The 21,581-nt window shown below is 36.9% G+C and overlaps 1 protein-coding gene across 7 annotated transcripts in view; it reads right to left on the bottom strand.

The window, feature by feature from the left end:
* Nucleotides 1-9,036: 9,036 nt before the first annotated feature.
* slc2a9l2 (solute carrier family 2 member 9, like 2) overlaps nt 9,037-21,581 on the bottom strand; it is a 108,781-nt gene continuing 96,236 nt past the window's right edge. For all 7 annotated transcript variants that reach the window (XM_041979488.1, XM_041979489.1, XM_041979482.1 and 4 more), the window contains one exon: nt 9,037-9,321. In XM_041979488.1, the coding sequence (XP_041835422.1) occupies nt 9,079-9,321 (243 nt within the window). In that variant the 3' untranslated portion in view covers nt 9,037-9,078. The remainder of the gene's footprint in view (nt 9,322-21,581) is intronic.

Raw genomic sequence — 21,581 nt, 5'->3', positions numbered from 1 at the left:
TCATGCTGTGTGTGGTGTGCTCCGATAATCCCAGGACAGAACAACACACACATTAAGATTCTGTCCCACAACTGATCTGGAATCTAGTCCTCCAAGCCAGAAATCTTGCGTGTTGTATTGTTTAAATTAAGGAAAGTACCGTTTAGTTTTTTTTTTATAAAAAAAATAAAGTAAAAGATCTGGTCCAAAGACTGAGTGACATGAATGATAATAGGCGATCAATCTACTATTAATCATCATATAATAATTTTAAAGCTGTTGCATGGCTGTTAGTGTTCTTGAACCTCATATATGTGAAAGAAAAAAAGAAAGGATGAGAAGGGCTGGATGAAACACAATGTGAAGCATTTTGTATAATCTAACCTGAATCACTAACTCCGGACCAGTGTCCTGCAGGTTTTCAACATGTGCAGCACACCTGACTCAAATAATGGGTTGTTAAAGGCTGGTGTAGACCTTGACAACAAGCTGTTGGAGAATGATGTCATTTGAACCAGGTGTGTTGCAGCAGGGACAGATTGAAAGCCTGCAGAACACTGGCTCAAGAGAGTTTGTGATCCATGAGCTGAACTATTTGTCTCACAGAGTTTGCTTTATTGCGTCTGTTTTGCAAATAATCTGTTACAAATTAAATAAAAGCGCCATCTGATTAGATAAAAAGTAAACTTAAATGGGTCTCTTGATTGTACAGGTCTGAGTTACAAAGCTTAGCCATCTTTTATGTTGTCTGTGAGACTACAATCAACATATTCATCTATTCTTAGAACTTCTGCAAAATTTACAGTATTGTGCTCTGCAGTAGTCCAGTTTTGAAGCTATAATGGCAGTCCTGGATCATTTGTTATAGCCCTAAGCAACATCTCTCAGAATGAGTTCATAGAGTAGTACGAGTGATATTGATGCCAAAAACGACAAGAAGATAGATAGTTCTCTTGTCCTGTATACCAGTAACATGCACACACATTTGTTTTGAGGGGAGGCATTAATCAAAGGGTCACCTGTCTGTTCCACTTCAAAGCAAACTGCCAGTGTCCCACAGTTAATCAACAAGCATTGCCACTGTGGTATAAGCACACAGAGAAACTCTTGGCCACTATTAACTATTAGCACCACTTGTGGACCATCATGTATAAATAAGTTCCATAGCAGGTGTAGAGTCAGATTTTTTTTCTCCTTTTCCTTTTTGTCCAGCCTTTCTGACATTGTGCAGCTCTTGGATAATGATGATTGAAAAAATTACTCAGAAAGGCAAATTTAATTAAAAAAAAAGTACAATAGCATAAAAAGTTAAATAAATGAAATAATGAATCAGATCATACATACATAGCTGATTATTTAGTTTGGGGAGAACGGTTCACTAAGCATGGAGTTTTGTTGTCATAAGAAGAAATTTATCTCATGGCCTTTTCATTTTTTTTTCTCTTCTCATGACACATGCAGTGATCTTTACTTGATAAATTCTTGCACCATGATTAGTATGAAAGAATCTGTCAGAAACAGATTACAAAATGAATATGATGTAATTAAGGAAGATAACATAATTCCCTTTCAGCACTGCATTGCAGCCATTAATTGAATCACATTCAGTGAAGAGAGAACTTAGCTGATAGTTTATCTGTCATTACTTCTTCTGCATGCTTTGATTCCAGTGATTAGCTAACAGCTAAGTTAATGGGTTGCCAGCTTTCATTAATAATACAGCATGTTACTAAAACACTGTGTATCCTTCAGCATAAAATAAAACCCATTCTTTTTTATACTTGCACATCACCTTCATGTATACTGCACACAGTCACTGACCTTGGCTCCATATAAGAGGATGATGTAATTTCTTTCATGAGTATTTTCAACAGTTTAAGCAAGAAGGCTCTAGACTGGTGTGTTTGCACTCGAGACTGGTCCAGACAGATATTTTCATGTGAGTGTTGGATACATTTGTGAAAACTTTGGCACAGATATCACTGATGCCCAGGGTATAAAAGATAAAGACTTCAGTGGTTTTCTGTTTTTTGCTTTAGGTTACATGGCGGTGTGGAGGTTAACACTTTTACTTTTCACCCTGAAGGGTTTCAGTTTGGACTTCGATGAGGTTTTCTGTGCGGAGTTTACACGTTCTCACTGTGCATGCATGAGTCTCTCTGGGTACTCTGGCTTCCTCCCACAGTCCAAACACGTGCATGTTAGAATAGCTGCTGATGCTAAATTGACCCTAGGTGTGAGTGTGAGTGGATGTTTGTCTCTTTGTTGGCCTTGTGATTGACTGGTGACCTGTCCAGGGTGTACCTTGGCTAATAGTAGCTGGGATGGGCTCCAATTCCCCTAAAACTGTAAAATGACAAGGTTTTACTTTGCCAGCTGGATTGCTGTTTGCTTGGATTAGGGTTTAAAGTGCTTTTGTGTAAGAGTGGTAATTGATGACATGACAAACTGTCACACTGACACAAGCACAGGCACGTCTTAATCTTTGTATTCCTTTTAAATCAACTATTACACACCACGTGGTTTTAAAATATACAAAAACAGAGGCTTTGATGAGGCTTGCAATTATCCATCCACAAATTGTTTGTTTTTATTCTCTTCATATTGTCAGGGCAATTTGTTACACTAAAAATGACTAAATACCTCGTGAGTGTTTAAATGCGTTTATATGGTAAACGTTGCTGGGACCAAACTGAAAGCAAATGTGTCTAAAGCTGACAGGTGACATCTCTATTTACCATTTTGGTCCATTTCACTCATTGACCATTTTAATGGGCTTTACAAGCTTTGTTCTGGGTCCAGAATTAAGGTTGGTGTTTTAAAAGTGCCAAATACCAGGTGAACGTGTCTGCAGTCCTCCATTCCCGGTTATAATGCAGGAGAGATGGCCAGTCCAACATGTTGACCGACTGTCTTGATCGATCAGCTTAGTTTATTTAGATTCAGGAGTTGTTTTTTGTTTTTTGTTTTTTTTTTTCTTTTGTGTGTGTATGGGTTAGAGATGGGGAACAGCAGCCCAGATAAATGCCATTTTTCTTGTAAGCCAAGACAGGGAGTGAAGGGAAAAATTGCATGACTGCGTCTTGAGAATGTCCTGGCATACTAAGTGGAGGCATAGGCTACATGACATGCTCCCTGCAGTTTTTATCTGTTATAACAATGAAGTTCATGGGAAGAAGGTAGCACACTGGTACTGAAAAGTGTGGATGGGCTGAGATTCTTCTGCAGTGCCTCAGAGGCTTGCTGGTTGGGGCAAATGTGATGCACCTTCTTGTGAGTGCAGGACTTGTTCTTTATTTTCAGTTGTTAAATCTTTTACATTTGGAATTCCTCTGCATTAAGTACAGTGTTCATCTCATGTAAAGTGTCATTTCAAACTCCAGGAACTCCTTCAATCATGCTGGTAATAGGTGGAACCTAAAGACATCTGTTAGACATCAGCCAGAAGTCCTAATTGTTGATATATCTTTATACAATGAGAGCAGCTGTGTTGTGTACCATAAGGAACATGATCATTAGCACAACTGTCTCTTTATCCTCATAAACCCTCCTTCTGGTACCACAATGGTTAGAGGTGGCAGTTTGCTGCATGGCTGCACCGTTGCTGCAGTGTACATGGCCAGTCAGGCATGAACTTGAGAGTACCACCCCCCACAGGTCACAGCACTAGAATGGTAGACTGTTGCCTTGGTAACGCATTTATATATATATATATATATATATATATATGTGTGTGTGTGTGTGTGTGTGTGTGTGTGTGTGTTGGTGTTATGAGCTTCCTCACATTACCTCTCCAGGTAGTGTTGACTTGATAGAAGGAGAGGGTGGCTGTGATGTTTTCTATTTCAGGCTGTAAAACATTGTCCCATTAAGTTGTTCCATTTCCTGAGTGATGCCACTTAGAGGCTGTTTTAAAGCCTGACAAGCAGACTGAAAGTCCATTTCTTGTTTGTCCTATACCCTAACTGTGCATTCATGGCAGCTTTTTGAGTGATGGGAAGTATTTTGTTGTGTTTTACCTCATCTGTAATTTTTATAAGAATATCTTTCCTACTGACACGATTTCCACTCAACACTGCAGCTGTGCATTTATTTATTTGATGATCAAACAAAATGGGGCTTTTTTTAAATCCCGAGATAAATCTAAGATTTGGACAGCAACCATTTATCAAGCTATTTTAAGGAACCCGATTTAAATTTATATTTATTGATTTTACAAGTTATTTTTGTCTAAAATGGGCTACAATACATAGAGAAAATGCAAGACTCAGGTGTTAGAATTTTGACTAAAGACAGTTCCCCACATGTTCTGTATATTCTGACGTTTACTTGCTATTAAAAATGAATAAGGGGGAAACTTGTTGCCCATAAGACCCATTTAGGCAATATAGTTGATTGAAGACTTGTTTCTCTCTTTGCCCACACTCAGTATTCTTACAGTAAACATGTCCACACACCATATTCACACACTGTGTCAATATTTGGTCAAGGTTGTCTAAAGAACTGAAGCTGACTTGTGGCAACTAACACCCCTGAGACTGGAAGAGAAAGCAAGTACTTCAAGGACACTGCATCCTTTTAATGGAGCAGCATTTGGAAGCACCCTTAAGTCATTTCACTGTTTTTGCTGAGTGCAAAGGTCAAAAACATTCTGAAAAATCCAACCCCTGCAATAAAACTGAAATTGTCATGACTGAAAGTTTCATGACTACCCATCATATATCTCTTTGCTGGTTGACAGGGCTCAAATGATTAGCCACTGGTCAGGCAGTTTAAGGGGTCAGAGTTTCAGTATACTCCATAAACATATGAAACTGCCCATCTTGCCTACCATTGTGAGATGTTATCCAACGTTCGTATGACCTTACTGGATTTGCTGGTTCCAAAAAGAAACTGGAGGCTGATGGACAAGTGCATGTGCTTCTGTGCAGGCAGAAGGAAAACACATGATTTACACAGTGATGTGAAATTAGAGGTCTGACTCCTGTAATCTGGAGGATGAACTGATTACTGCCTGTTGCTTTTCTTTTCCATTGGTGGTTATTAGATGGAGAGGCCAAATCCCGCAGTGATGGGTGAATAAAGTAGGCAGGCAGAACAAAAGTGGGTTAATCCTCCACTGCTGTGGTAATTCACTCTGAGCAGGAATGACTTAGAATGGCAGGGATGTTAATTTCTAATATATGCAGGCTCACACAAAAATAATGAAAACAAATTTAAGCCTGCTGACTATGTGATAAGATGCATTTAGTTTGACATAGGGGACCACATAAGCAATGTTAAAGAACAGAGGCAGACCTCTGCATTAAAAACACCTGTTTGGTTGTTACAGTTCAAGCGCTGAGTCATTCTACAAGGATAAAAATAAACAAAACTGTTTATCAGTGAATTGGCACAGCTGCACAAGGAAATGTCTCGTATCATTGCAAAGCGCTGAGATTTTATAGATAAATAAACCATTCAGAAAATAATCTCATCACACACACATTTTCTGTTAAAAACCAGCCATAAAAAAGATGTCCACCTTTTGATTAATCACATAGTTAAAGATATTCTGTAGAAAAGATTGGGAACTTAGAGAGAGCTGTACACAAATTGCAATTTTAGTTTTTTCGATTCCCTTCGCAAGTTTAAATCTTCCTGTGTGAGAGCCATAATTTAATCCCAAACTGCTTCTGCAGCAGGTGTTAAGATGATTGTAAAACAATCTATGAAGCATTTTGTAGAACCTGGGAAGAGTTAAAAGCCCTTACACAACTGCAAACCTTTTACTGAGTCCAGGCAGCGTCAAACAAAGACACTAATGCAAGTGTGTGACAGCCACCGAAGTCAGAAAAAGGAGACAAAATGTTCTAACAGGACATCACTGGAAGAAAATCCGCACATTTGGAAACTTAATTTATTATTTAAGGATTAACATGTCATCTTGTCTATAACGTCTCTACGAATGTTAAAAGATTTATAGACGGATGAAAACTGTCCCGCTGTATATAGTGAATCATTTTTAATGTGATTCCAATATAAGAGACAGGGGAAGAGCCACAATACTTATTCAATGTAAAGTTAAGCTCAAATTAATGGAGTGTGAGACTTCTGCAAACTGAGCCTTTTGAATTAGCTTTGCATTCATAAAATTTGGTGGTTTTTGGGATGAAATTGCCTCTTTGTAATTCACTGTAAGAAAAAAAGGCAATGAGACACACCGACTAGAAACCAAATTTAGAAGACTCACTCTGGGAATGTTTTTTTCTTTTTTTTCTTTGGATGAATGTTCAGATGAAATTGAGGCATTGGATTTCATCACCGATCTCTTCACATGGAATCACATCATTATGAACAACAGGAATGATTGCAGTGACCTGTAAATGCCATTCAGACTACTCTCGCTCGGTAAAGGTGCAGCTGAAATGATGTCAGGAGAGATCCAGTTCAACTCTGACAGAACAAGAAAATATTTCATCAGATTCCTTTAAAAATACCTTGATTGGTATTTTTTCTAATCTTTTAAGAGACTAATTTGGGCAAACACCAGAAGTAAACCCTCTGCCATTGCTGAGGTAGCATTTCTGTGCATGTCAAAGTAAAACAGATGAGAATCTATTTTTTCTTAAAAATGTCAAAGACGTCTGGAATGATTTGTGCATTTTTGGCTGTGATAAACAGTTGTCAGTCTGACACTAAATTCTGTGTATCCATGTTGCCGTCCAGCTTGTGAGACAACAGGTAACGTTTCTTATACTAACAGACGAAGAGGTAGCAGGCTGAGCATTAATGACCGATTTGGGAGATATATCAGGGTAATGTTGTCACCAGTAACACAAACAGATCACATACATGATGTCCTGCAGTTATGAAAAAAACTATGCTAAATAATTGATCAAATAGAAAATAAACAGTTTGCAAAAGTCTGAAACAATTTCTTTAACATTTGACAATTTATCATAAACAGATTGTTTTATATTCTGATGTGAATTGTCAGTTATTACAAGCAGTTTCTGTCAAATGAATCGTAATTTATATTGATGCTCTGATGTCTAACTTGGATCAAAACAGAATAAGTTTTAGCCCTCCAGATAAAACTTATCAGAAATGTAGACCACTGTCTAACATAGTCAGGTCAAAATATTCATGCCGCTGTCCATGTCAGCTGATATGAAGCAGTTAGGACTCGCCACTTCAGTAATGGCAGCACCGCAAGGTGGCGCAACCCACAAAACGGCTGCCAGATTAGTCCATTGGTAAACATCAACTGTTATTTTTTTAAAAACTGAAAGGAAAATGTGAGTTAATAATTATTCTGTCAGCATCCTTGTATATAAAAAATTGTCACGGTGAAGAATTTCAGCTAAATGAACCCACCCAAGAGCAAACTTGTGTAAGATTTACATGGACCCTCCTGCTGTACCCACTTCTTACTTTACATAATTGGAGGTTAATTTAACACAAATTATAAGAGGATATGTGAGTGGCTGGATAAGCACAGTAATTTATCAAGCACAACATTACACCACAGTGCATCATATTAAAATGAAGTATTTATCATTGAAGCTCTGATTACTCTCCCACCAGCAATCTACAGCATACCTTTCTGTCAATTACTCTCCATCTAATGCGTCAGAGAATATGACTCCTTGAGAGTACGATGCTGGAGCAGAGATATGCAAGACACCAATTGTTATTCTCCTCACTCCCCTCCCTGCCTGCCTGCCTGCCTGCCTGCCAGTTGGGCAAATGGAATTTGTAGTGCTAACCTACAAGATATGATCTGGGTTTAAATTGAAAGTGATGACACACTGAAATTTCCCCACTTCTGCTACAATGCCATATGAAATTTTGGTCCCTCTTTTGTTGTAATATCACACACACACACACACACGCCTTTGTGCTTGTAAGAGAAGGTTGAGTGTCAGCCCTGTAGTCAGTGGACTTCGAAATGTTGAATACACCCTACTGTGGAGCAAACTGTGACTGTTATCCAATGCTACGCTTGTCCGCTTCTGTTCAAATCACTTCCTCCGCTTGCTTTCGCCATCTGTTGGTATGTAACACCAGCTCTTTCACACTTGGGGAAGCTCCAAAGCATTGTCAGCTTTACAACTTTGCATTATTTTTTGCTCTCTTGATGTCATTGTTGGAAAGTTACCATCGCATGATAATTCTCACTGTAATGATGAATGATACAATCAACAAATATAAATAAGTGGTGCATTATTTTCTTCTTCTCACCTGGTCTATGCAGAATGAACATCTTTCATCATATCCTTTCTTGACCTTTTGGTAACTTCTGCAGACATCCTCAGCTTAGCTCATGTTTAATCTCCATGTTCTATGATTTTGACTTACAACTGTAGCTGGTGAGCATAAACAAAGTAAAAAAAAAAAAAGTGAGATTTACCAGAAGAAACTGGTGGAAATAAAATGGGGAAAAAATGGCAGCAAAGACTGAGTTCATGAGTTCAACACAGCTTGAGATATTTTTGCTTCTGTCAGAAGGTGCCTTTTAAAAATCATGAGTTGAAAACATTGAGCCACCTTTTTATGTCAGTTTTAGATTTTGTTTACATTTTATATACACTACTCAAATGCAATACATAACTGAATGTTGTTTATCACTTTGATATATATATATATATATATATATATATATATATATATATATATATATATATATATATATAATGTTCAATCATTGTATATATCAATCATTTTTAAAGTTTTAAATGCACTTGATGTTGCTACCTGCACCCCACTATAATGCTTTTAAAGTTTTATGTAAAGCACATTGAGCTGTCTTGTACATGAAATGTGCTATACAAATAATTTTGTCTTGATTTGCCTTTTAGGTAAAGTAAGGCTTTACGAAAAAGCAAATATGAAACCTAGTTTCTGTCACTCCTTTAATAAAATACACAAAAATACACAATTTCTGTAAACTAAAATATTGTAATATTTCTTAATATTTCAGTCATACAAAACACATACAAAAAGCATGGATTTCAGTTTAATCAATTATGTTCTCTAAATAAATATGTAAAAACAACAAATACTTTTATTTTAAATTTTCACCCTGATTCTCCATAACCTGTGTACTTTGCTCAGTTAGAAAGAACTCTCCATCTTTGTGACATCTTGAGATTTTCCATTCATGTCAGGTGAAATGGACAGAACCAGCTCCATTTCCTGGCCAGGTGAAGAAACGGGCATTTTGTTGATCTTAGCAAAGCTCTGGCTGATGTCCATAAATGTTTTATTTTTGGTTTCAGGGAGGACAACACAGAGGTAAATGGATCCCAAGATGCAGACAGCCACAAACACCAGGAAGGCAAAGGACTGCAACGTCTCCTGCATAAACAGAAAACACACAGACAAGAACAGACCATAAATAAATTTACACTCCCCAATAATTTGCATCTAAAACAGCACTTTTGTTGTTTTTGAAATCAATGATACCAAACAAATTATTCTCCAATTGAACAGAATGAAAATATATACATTTTTTATGTCAGCCTTTAAACCATTTGACAAATAGTCAGCTCACACACGAAGCTAAATCCAGCCATTTTTTCAGCCTTCTTTGGCTCTTGCCAACTCCAGCGAGACGTCATCTGTGGCATCTGCTTTGTCATCTGTGTGTCAAGCTGAGGACAGCAAATCATCCTCCATGATTTTCCCCTCTAAAGGTGCCACAAGCTTCTGTGTTCAGTCCCTGAAATTCCCATTTACAGCTCAGACATTTTAGCAGCACTAAAAGCTTTGTTTAGAAAAAAAAAAAGTCTCCAGTTTAACACATTTTCTGAAAACATATTTTTTTTGCATGATTATTTATCAGACCCAGAGTCAGAAATCTGAAAGATTTAAGAGTGCCTTTCTATCAATTTTTCTAAATGAACTTTTCACAAGTGTGTATTTGCATTTACACAAATGTGTGTTTAGGTACTCAAAGTATGAAAACTGACCTTGTCCAGTGTGTTATGCCAATAAAGGAGATTAGTGACAGATTTAAAACTACACACTGATTTCACAGAGAGATTTAAATATCCAGAGAGGGTGTGTGTGAGTAAGTGAGAGAGAGAGAGAGAGAGAGAGAGATTCTGTGAGACAGATTTAGCATGAAACAGAGAAACTTGACTGACCCTCACCAGTGTGTCACTCAACTATAATCCCTTGCTCACAAGGGGACCAACCTCACTTGCAGTGCAGGGTTATAGAAACACCCAGTGTCCAGACATCCATGACTTTATCGAAGAGCTACTTACCGTTTTGATTTCACACTGCTGTTATATCTGACAAGGCTTTTCTGTTGAGTTTGCGTTATAACACCAAAAAGAGAAAAAACAGAACACCGTACAAAGGGCCTGACCCAGTTTTCCTGCAGCCTCAGTGATGTAATGCTCATCTGCAAAGTTAGCAAGTTCCTTAGAAAACAATGTCTTTCCCTTTTCGTTGTCAGAGGAAATGAGTCATAGTACAAATAGGATGTTTTTGCATCCACTCTGTCATTAATTGAATTTTTTAAAAATAAGGCTGTCCTGTTGTTGACACAGGGATAAGCCTTTGAGCTGCAGCAGTGACACAGCTGGGTTCGGTTTAGGGCAAAAACAGCTAGGAACATAAAGACCCATCAGTCGCTCTAGACACAAGAATCAGTTTTTCACCCTCTGATACATTTCACATCAAGACGGACTTAATGAGAAGTGATGGCAGTTTCAACAAGAGCTTTGAGAACTGGATTAAATGTCAAATGCCTGTCACTTCTAAGTCGGGTTATATCCAACACTACAACAGTAATCTTGCTTTTGAACAGATTAACAAACTGTGAGAACATTTTGTCAGAGGTAATAATATCCAGCGGGGAAGGGGCAAAATGTTAGAAGATAGAAAAGTGTAAAACCAGGTACGATGGAACAGAAGGGACAAAACACAAGTGGACAGGGCAGAACAGGCAGGAGAGGGATGGGACTATGTCAAACAGAAAAAAGAGGAGATGGGAAAGGATGGGCTGAAACAATGCAGAATGTCAAGGCGTGACTTAAAAGTAAATACAGGCAGGTATGATTCAGGTTCAGGTTGAAAAATTAATGTGTCAGCAGCTAAGTTGCATATAAATAACTAAACCAAAACAGCTAAAACTGATGGGCTGCTCTAGTACCTAAAAGTAAAAAATTAAGGTGGTCTTTTCCCCAAAATGTTCCTGGATCCATTGGAAATTTGCCTTTAACTCTTTGTGGGGCTTTAGCTTGATGAGTAAGGTAGGCTATTGGTTCTTTCTCTTTCTTTTATCTCATCAAGGGACAAAACTTTAGTTTGACATTACAAAACTGTGTCACAAAAATATGCGGCAAATACTCACATTTAATTTTACGGCAAATACATTTAATTTAAAAATACAAATTTGCCACTTTTTGCTTGTACCAGAAAAATACAAAAATAGCTGGTTAATATAAAAAAAAAAACTTAAAGGTTACGGTAGATTTCAGTGACTGTTGCAAAATAACAAAACAAAACAAGCAACAGAGGCTAAAACTTTTAGAAACACAGGACAAAGGGAGGAGGGACAGGACAAAAAGTAGAACCTGATAGAAAAAAGACAACAATGCAGAAAGAGCTGGAAGACTTGGTTTTGGAACAGGAGAGGGCAGAACAGTACAAAGCTTAAACCTTCCCTAGATCATTAAAAAAAGGCCTCCTCTACTGAGTTTCCATGTGTGGAAATATACTGTTACAGCCCTGGGATTCTGGGGCAACTATGACTCATCACTGGCGAGTGGGAGCTGTGTGCTGTTGTGTGTGTGACGTTTTAAGATGCATCTCCCCTGGGAGGCACACTCAAGGACAGTGTGTGCATCGCATCAAGGACAGGGATGTACATGAGATTAAACTGCCAATATCCACACAGGGGTGTTCAGTGATTTTATGGGTTATTGTGAATGAGTGCTGTTACGCTGTAAGCACAACAATAAAAGGACAAACAAGCATTTAACAACGGAATTATGGATTACTACTAAGATAATGCTAATTCATCACAAAGGCAAACACTAGGCAGACAAAAATCACAGTATACACATGTAAATAATTATGATATCTCACTAGTCTTTACAGATGCTACACAAATGAAGCATGGTGTTGTTGCCCTTTTATTACCTCACTAAATCCTTTTAAAATTGACCTCTTTTTTATTTTGTTAAAAGCAATTGTACAAGCCCATTACATGCCAACTAGTATCCAAAAATCAATGTGTTATTATAATAACAGTGGACAATCTTTCCATAAGATTAAATTAGTGATGGGAATTGTTCATTACAAAGCATTATCAGCTATTATTTTCATTAGAAAGGTAATGGAATTTTCATCAGTCTTTGACTGACAGCAATTTGGATGCTTGAAATGATTCTGTAATGAATCTCTGTTCATTTTCATGTTCGTGCCTTACTGGATTATGATGTGCTCTAAAAATTAATTTGTTGCTTTTTTAATGCTTCATTTAGCTTTGTTGTATTCCAGGGACCCATCGCGGCATGTGAAAGGTGCTGTCAAGAAAAAGAAATCAGCATTTTTCTTTCGATATTATTTTTATTGTAATTCATAGAATGTGGACAACAATTTCCTCCATTTCCTTTATTTCCAGTCTATTTCTCCAAAATGTGCATTTGTGCCTGGAGAATGAGACAAAGCCACAATGAAAGTAATAAAAGGGCAAGCCAAAAGATCTCTGTGGAAACTTTAAATAAGGCTTTCAGTGTGATGAACTGCAATGGGCTCTTCAGAGCTATGACATCAAAATCTGCCTCAACAACACTTACAGGAAATGAGTTCTACAGCTGCACGGCTTTGGATATGCTGATGTTCCCTTATCTCAAAAATGTGAGAATACTAAGCCATAAAATCATGATTTGGTATCCAGTTTGAATAAAAATGTAAACCAACATCTGTTTGACAAGATGTCAAACTTATGGAGATTATTATACTCTTGCTTCATTTTGATTAGTTTTACATGAAAGCATTAATGTTTATTTTAACTGTAACAAGCAGGTGAATTGTGTGCAAGTATTTACCAACATGAACCATGAAATCTTCTCAGTTAAGTATATTGTACAGTAATTCATTATTGTATTTAAACCTATGGCGTATTATATTTAATTTGTTTACAATGCTCAGTCCACATTCATTACAAAACTCTTCAAAGTGTGAATAATAGATACATCACTTAGTCATCTGGAGGCTCCGAGGGGAGACCAGGGGTGCCCTCTACACACCTTTGAAGAACAGCCTTATTTTAAAACTACATAAAGAAAATAAAAATAAAGAAAAAGTCACTTCTCAATGACTGTAAAACAAGAACGACGACAAACAACCTGAATTTTAAGCACAAAGAAGGACAACCATAAACTGGCAAAATTACCTAAAGATATACACAACACTAACCAAATACACAAAAACACCCGGGTCCAGATGCATAGTTGATACGTTCACACATACACTGCACGTGCATCCTTTTTCTCCACACAAGCTCTTTATTAAGAAGGTATGCGTGGTGAAAATATGGCCAGTCCCACATTCTTCAGACTTTGTCTACACAAGTCCACAGGTAACCAGTGCAATCTTGAAATGAGGTGGAAACAGAAGCCACACAATCTACCATAAAACAAGACAGATAGTAGAGGTTGCTCGGTATTACAGTGGTCTGTGACTTGTGGGAGCTATAAATATCTGCAGCTGTGCATCACAGTCTTGTATATAGACAGCTGTGGACAACCTTTCTAATGACACTTTCATGATAAAATTAGCATTCTGAGATTGTTCTGATTTACTTTCACATGATGGTTTCATGCTGTGCTGTTTAAAAATAGCTGTTTAAGAAAACATCTTAAATAGCAAACTATGCAAGGTCGTCCTTTGCTCTGGAGAATTTCTGTTTTTTTTGTTAGTTTGTTAGTTTTCTTTCAGTTTGTGGCCACTAAATAAAACTAATTCCTGTCTTGGTTTTATATTTAGTAAAATTCATATGTAAATGGAAAATTATGGTGTTGTCCACATCCATTTATGGCTAAAATATGGGTGGAAATCAGATTTAAGCAGAGTATTACAATTACCTATAACCATACTTACACACAGCTTCATAAATCTGAAACAAATGCATATGCACATTTCTACATTTCTGCATATACAGTTTTAGTCATGAAACTACACTCAGTTTCATGCATCTGGCCCCAGGCACCCAACAGTCTGTCAGGCTCTTACTACACATGGGATGGATCGGGGAGTCATGAAGGGGTCTGTTGTGTTATTAGATATACATGTATTATATGAGGCTTTACAAATAGTATTAAACGATATTAATTTAATTTAATTTAATTCTAAAATACTTTTAAGATGCTTTATTTAATTCATCCTTTTAGGGTTTCTGCACACACATTTATACAAGCCTGAGAGAGACACCCCAGCAGTGGCCTGTCATGGCAGTGGAGGGATGTGACAGTGCAGGGGTGTGTTGTCTGAGCAGGGGTCAGAGCTGGTTTCAGGTGCAAGTCAGGAACCAGTGAGTCACTGCTGTGATCTGGATGCCCGGCTTGCGCCTGGGAGTGTGTAGGTCCAACACAACAAAGCCAACAAAAGGAATGCTGCTGCATTGGCTGCCTAAAAATAACTCTCTGTCGCTTCCTGTCTCTCACATTTGTCCACACCTTCGTCGCCTCGGTCAGCAGTATCTCCTGGGTTCTTCTCTTTGCCTCTTCAAATTCATTTTTACAGGTCTTATCTGGCATCACGGCCTCTTTGCTGCATGAATCTTATCTGTCTAATTACATTCAGTTCTACTTTCCTTCCATTTACTGACATCTATTGTCAACAATTTCATTACACAACCACAGATGTGTGTGTATGTATGTATATAAATTGAATATGTACATGCTCTGAATTGAGTAAAACTAATTAGGCATAAAAGGCCAAGCAAGCAAGGTGCAACAAAAAAAAATCTCTCAAAAATAATACAGAGGTAGATTCTTATTATATTATATTAGTGATGGGTGACAATTTTTAATTAAGGTTCTGGTCATTCCTTTTGAATTAGGTTTGAGCATTACTGCTAATGTGGAACTGAGGTAAAAAGGCTGCTTTTTTATCTTTCTGCAAGCTGATGTCGTGAGAAATACTGTGGACTTTATGTTGGATATATACAGAGACTGTTCACTTTACATAACAGACATTTCAGCTGTATTGTACATTTTAAGCCAATAGGCATGATGATGCTGGCAATTAATTCAAAGTAGCAGATTAGAGTCCTCTGGAGGACTGATCACTCCTGCATAATTTGCATCAGGTCACGCAGGACCAACATGATTCAAATCCCACTGCAACCATCTAGAGTTTAACAGCGTACTGTAACTGAATGAGTGGGAATAATGCTCAAACTTTAGTCTGCCCTAGAGATTCTTCTAGAATCCTGTTTTAATATTCCTGTCACCTTCATTTGTTAAATCCAACGTTGTTATAAAAGGAAAGTAAACACAAAAGCTGTTGGTGCAGCTGGCTCCCAATACAGGCTTCTACAGCGTACACTGGTATGTTGGTCATTATATAGTCATTATCAACACAGCACCACAGCTGTTTATTACATATATATTATATATAGTAATATACAATATATTGGCACTTAGGATATGCTGGACTTTTGCTCAGAAGATGTTGCTTCTGAGAGAACCAACGCATACACTGCATAAATAACACTAGATAAGGATTTAACAATGATGCTATCTGTTGGTTCCCAGCGTTGTGCATGAACAAGCTCAAAAGAACACGCTTACTGAACACGTTAGTTTTCTGTAATAGTTGAACTGATCAAAATTGATTTGCAAAAATACTTGAACATGAACTCGCTCAGATTCTGTAGGGTCCTGCAACAGTCACTGCCTACATTTCCCTGGCGATACACCCACTTCACACTATGTTACCACTATGCACACTTAAGCATAAGAAACCAGGAAGGGTCCATAGTAACGCTGGTGCAGTCCTGCTCTGTAAAGGCAAGTGCACGTGAAAAGAGAGGCATTGTAGATGTTTGTGTTTGTGATTATTTACAGGAATAATATGTACTGCCTGAATATGAAATCTAACATTTCTGTGCAAATTATGTCGGAGCATCAGTTTCATCAACGTCTGATTGGAAAAGACATGGAGTTTAAGCATCTGTCCAGTGTGAGAAGATACAGTACAATAGTTCTACTTTTTTTTTTCCTTGCTTCAAATTTAAGAAGAGGTGAGCTGAAAATAGCTGTTTGACCAAAAATGTTCTGTTACACTGAAAAAGGTTATCTTTGTCTTCTGTCCACACATCGGGTCCATGTGCATCTAAATTGTGTGATAGAATTTAAGGTCTTTCCTTTCTTTCACTCTCACCTCTAACCTAAAAATGAACTGAAGTTTGAACTAGTTCATGCAAAGAAAGAACTTGAACAACACTATTCGGTTCCTTAGGGTATAATATTGTATGAATTTGCTTGTATGGACACAGTTATTATAAAACAGGGCTAATGTGGAGTTGTTTAAATTAATGATGTCTGTAAAGTACCTTGAGATGACTTTGTCATGAATTGGTACTTTGCAAATAAAGCTGAATTCAAGTGAGGTGAATTGAATTAAAAGCAGTTATATATACAGAAATGTAACTACACAGTTTCAGCTTCTTAGTTACGGCGCTTCTATGTTACGTGGTACTGTATGGTATGGCTCTCTCACTTTCTTTTGGTTTTCCACTGTAGCTGGTACCGTGAAACGAATAATATCAGTTACCTTTTTGTTTGGTCAGCCAACATGGTGAAACTGCAGAGTGGGTGTAAACAAAGCTCCGTGCGACATACTTCTTTGTTCCATAAGTCGTTTGAAAGTCAGGCAGAACATTTACAACATAAATTATGGATATTTTGGCACCTTTGCGAGTCTCAGAGTTGTAAATGTGATATTTTTCCTGACGGGCAGCTGACAGAATTATGGATTACAGGTTCATTTTGTCCAGCACTCATTTTGTGTAGGACATCAGAAAACATTACATGATAGATCAAATTACTGCTTGACAACAAGCCAAACTTGTGCAGAGTGCTTCAATAAACTGTACAAAAATGTTTTGAAAAATAAACCGACCCATCATCAACAGACAACCTATGATTAGTAAGTAATATAATTTGTTTTCCGGATGATTTGATTTGTTGTCTCAATTTATTTATTTTTACTGTTAAAATGGAAAGGAATGAAGAGAAAAATGTCCTCTTCTAGGAAACCACAGTTAAAATCTATGATTTAAAAAGGGGGTTTCAGCTATTTTTGCATCCAACACATGACACTTATGGTGCAGCTGAGTGAAAAACCAAAATTAGTTTTATCTGGAGGGGCTGCAGGGAAACCAGGCAGAGAACATTTGACAGAAGGTCAAAGCAACGTCACTGCAATGTCCACCAAGCCCCGAGCAAAGTTTCACTCCCATCTTTAACTTCTACTCTGACTTTTATCCAACTCTTTGTCTATGAATGTGTTCTTCTAGTTACAGTAAGCTAACCTTTTGGTTTGTGTGGGGGTTGGCATTTGTGTGCATCTTTTACTTTTACCACTGAAGCAGTGCTCTAGATCAGGGCTACTCATTTCAGTCCTACTAGGGCCACAGTTCTGCAGATTTTCAAAGTATCCCTGCTCCAACACATCTGACTAAAATGAAATGTATCCATCAGCCCACCAAGTTCTGCACAATGACTCATTAATTTTAGTCAGGTGTGTTGGAGCAAGGACAGATAAAAAAAAGACTGCAGCCCTCATGGGACCGAATCGAGTAGCACTGCTGTAGATCTTCAGGTATCTTCAGGTAAAGTATTCTGGAACTGTATGGACAAGAAAATCAACTATTGTCCATTTTAAACAGGTTAAAGTTCTTACTTATCATGAAATCTCTTGACATATAATTCCCTTTACAGTATCTTTAAACTTTACCGTATCAAATGGCATATACATAGCAGTCATTTAATGACACCAGCTGAAGCGTGAATGGGTGCACAGGTCGAATAGACAACAAAAAGACTGTCCAACTCTTTCAGTTTATACTTGAATGAATACTGTAATACTATAATGAATGAAAGAGGTGAGCAATCACTAATATAATTGGGTCATTTCTGTGTATTTCTGGCTCACTAGTTTTATTGTTGAGAACAGATCAGTGATGTATTGTTGAATATTTGAATCCCAGCTCCTGATTTAGTACATTTTGTATTTTTATGCCTGCAACACTGAGCATTCATGTTGTCTGTGGTTAACCTCATAACCTCAGCAGTGTGTGAATACAAATGAATTCCTGCTTAGTGAAGTCTTGATAACTGCTTCAGGCTAAATTCTTGCATCCAACTGCTTCATGTGGAGGTCAGATTCATTCCTGAGTTACACTACTGCGATGCTCACCCATGCATTCATTTCAGGGAAGTAATATGAGATGTAGATTAAAATCCCAGGAGCACAAAGGATTTAAGATATATGCACAGTAATTGTGAAAACACACACACATACACATAATGGTTGTTGAATAGCATAACAGTCTGTGGCTATTTTAGTAAAATTAAAACATAATTGAGTCAGTTTAGGCAACACTTACATCCCTGTCAATCACTATAGAAACAGATGCACTATACGTTTAGTATTTTCAGCCTAAAATAGAATTTAGGTGTGGTTTCATCAGAATTAACTGGCCTGCTGTTATTCTCCTGTAGTTAATTTACATCACCTAATGTTCATCTAATGTTTTCTGGGAGGTATTCCAAGAAAATGCAATCTTTTCCACTTAAATGGGAACGATAAGTTATGCAACAGGGGATGCTTTGATTTAAAACAAATGATATGAATAGCTTATGTATTCATTCAGTCATGGATTTAATATATTAAAATGGTTCTTGTCCTCTAGGAATTACAATATGTGTGCATATGAATGATTTTGCCATAACTTCAAAAAGAAAAACTCAGAAGGCCTTAAGCTAAACTCAGAGCCTGCATCAGCTATTTCTGTTAATTGTAAATTGTTAGTTATAAATCTCACACAGACAAAGAAGGCTTGGATTACTTAAATGAGTTCAGGAAAGTCTTGGCTCAAGAGAGTGCGAACTTCAGAGAATATATCTTTTTCAGCTTGTGAAGATTGTAATGTCAAATTCAATTAAGATCTAATAAGAGACAAGTGTGACATTATGACCAAGGGCAAAGTTATGTCTCTATTAAAAGCATGCTAGAGCTATGTCCTCATTGCAAAGGACAATTATAAGACAGCCAGTAAAACTCCACATCACTTTTATCATTAAATACTGTATAACGATACATTTTACAAAATGTATTTTCAGAGTATTTTTATCAATGTCGTTGATTTTAAAATTTGCTTAACAATTATTTTAAATAACAACATATTTGTCACAGAATGGTTGCATGATCACACTCCCTAAAGGATAGGTTCAGTCATTATTGTTGATAAGATTGTTGAAGTAAGATGACAAAACTGAATGAAGAGCTGAACCCTGAGGGTGATTTTAGCCTAGTGTAAAGGCAGGATTTTTTTTTTTTAACCAACAGCAGTGTATGTCCATCCCCTCATAATTTCTCAGAACTGTATTTATTTCACCAAATATAAGACTTTGGGTCTTACAAGGATATACTTTGTACTATATGTTAGATTAGACAGGTATATGTTTCCAAAGGCTCCTCTGTAATTGGCCCTGTGGTACCTTATTTTTCTTAGAAAGTGAATTTATTCACTTTATAGTGTGTATTTTGAGTTTCTGGTGGCTAAAAATGCTTGGTTGACATGGACATTTTTGGCATTTTTCAGCTTCTTTACCAGAAACACTCAGGAAATCCAGTCATCTGTCAAGTTTCCAACATCATTGTCACAGGTGATGAATAGCTTTCTAGACTGACAGGATAATGTGCACTGATCTAAAGCTGCATGGATGTGAGTGAGGTAGTTAAAGTTTGTTATTGTTCGTGGCATTTTTTCATAAAATACAAAGTACTCCTTTATGTTTGATCTACAGAAAAACAGAAAACAACCTTATATAAACTCGTCCTTGTAAAGACCTGATGTGACTCAAATTTACTTTTACCATTAAGCCTGCGGTGACACAAAGTTATATAAATTATTTTTAGATATTGATTAACATGAGGGCAGCTCATGTTGAACACCAAATGCTTTTATTTCAAACATATTTTTTCAGAAGCAAGAGGAAAAATGAAAGTTTTTAGTAGACAGTTAATGATTTTTCCACAAAATCCTGTTCTGTTTTTTTTCAACATATATTAAAGGCTAAATAATTAGGATTTTTTCCCAGTAAAAATAATTTTAAATGTTTTCATTTGTTGTGAGGGATAAAAGGAAGCCTCCCTATAAACAATCTGACTCTCTACATCAACAATGTTTGGTCAAGCTTTTCTCCTTTCAAAATAGGAGTTACGTGACGGAATAATGTGGGTGCAGCACTTTACTACTTCCTGTTTGTTTACACTCTGTTTTATGCTAACGTAAATTAGTGCACGAAATTAGCGCATTGCATTGCAAAACATAGCAACTTACAGTGTGTATGAATCATCTTCACTCGTTCACTCATTTATGATGTTTGCTGGCGCTATGTTCTCTGTCCTCCATGAACTGTATAAAAGAACCGTCATCACACAAACCGGCAACCTACGTGAAACTCTCCAAGGGGGAGGGAGGAAAACTGCTGTGTCTTAATGTACTTTAAGTATTCATCTGAAGAAATTATATAATGTCTCATCATCAAATTCACCAGTTTTTACTTACAAAAGCAAACTAAACATGGTCATTTTAGTCAGATCCATCAAAGTGAATCACAATATTCAACTAGTTTAACAAAAAATGAAAAATTTGACTAACAAGAGGTAACAAGAGGGGGATTGATTTAGTTAAAAAGAAAAAACTCAAGGCACTGCAGAGCTGGGAATTTGAAATGAACATTCACAACAGGGTTGCAGAGATGTGCTAAGAATTATAACCAGACCACACTGAGGCCACAGAAAAACATGTGAAGGTCAAAGTCAGGGACAACTAGTCTTCAATTTTGTTGATGGAACTGATAAACTTGTAAGCTCAAATATGCTAATTAATTGTAAGATACGCGTTATGAATTTAACTTTTTATGAGCTATTTAAGCTTTATAAGCAGAATTCAAGCCCCAGGGGTAAGCCACAGTAACAAGATATTTTGGGTGTGGGTAAGTGTACTAATCAATTAAATTATTTGTGAATGAGTTTAGTTAAACAATTTAATTTTTACCATATGAACAATGTGTTTTCAGTAACAACTGCTATCTGATTTTTTTTTTTTAAATAACTAAAGATATAAGTTCTGCACTGCAACCTGCACAAGCATCAGCAGGTCAAGAGTTTATCTCATGGACTGCAATCCTAAATATATGTGACTAATTTTTAATACATTGTTGTGTGTGGTAAATATTTGCTTGGTAAACGTTAAGAACTATTTCAAGACTTGTAGTTTGCAAGTTTCAATAGTAAAACCAAGATTTTCAGTTAGCAAACAAATTATCAGAGTACAAGAAGCTCACTAACAGGTAATA

The sequence above is a fragment of the Melanotaenia boesemani genome, chromosome 3 (assembly GCF_017639745.1).
Source record: "Melanotaenia boesemani isolate fMelBoe1 chromosome 3, fMelBoe1.pri, whole genome shotgun sequence".
NCBI classification, from domain to species: domain Eukaryota; kingdom Metazoa; phylum Chordata; class Actinopteri; order Atheriniformes; family Melanotaeniidae; genus Melanotaenia; species Melanotaenia boesemani.
This window is presented reverse-complemented; position numbering and strand designations above follow the sequence as displayed.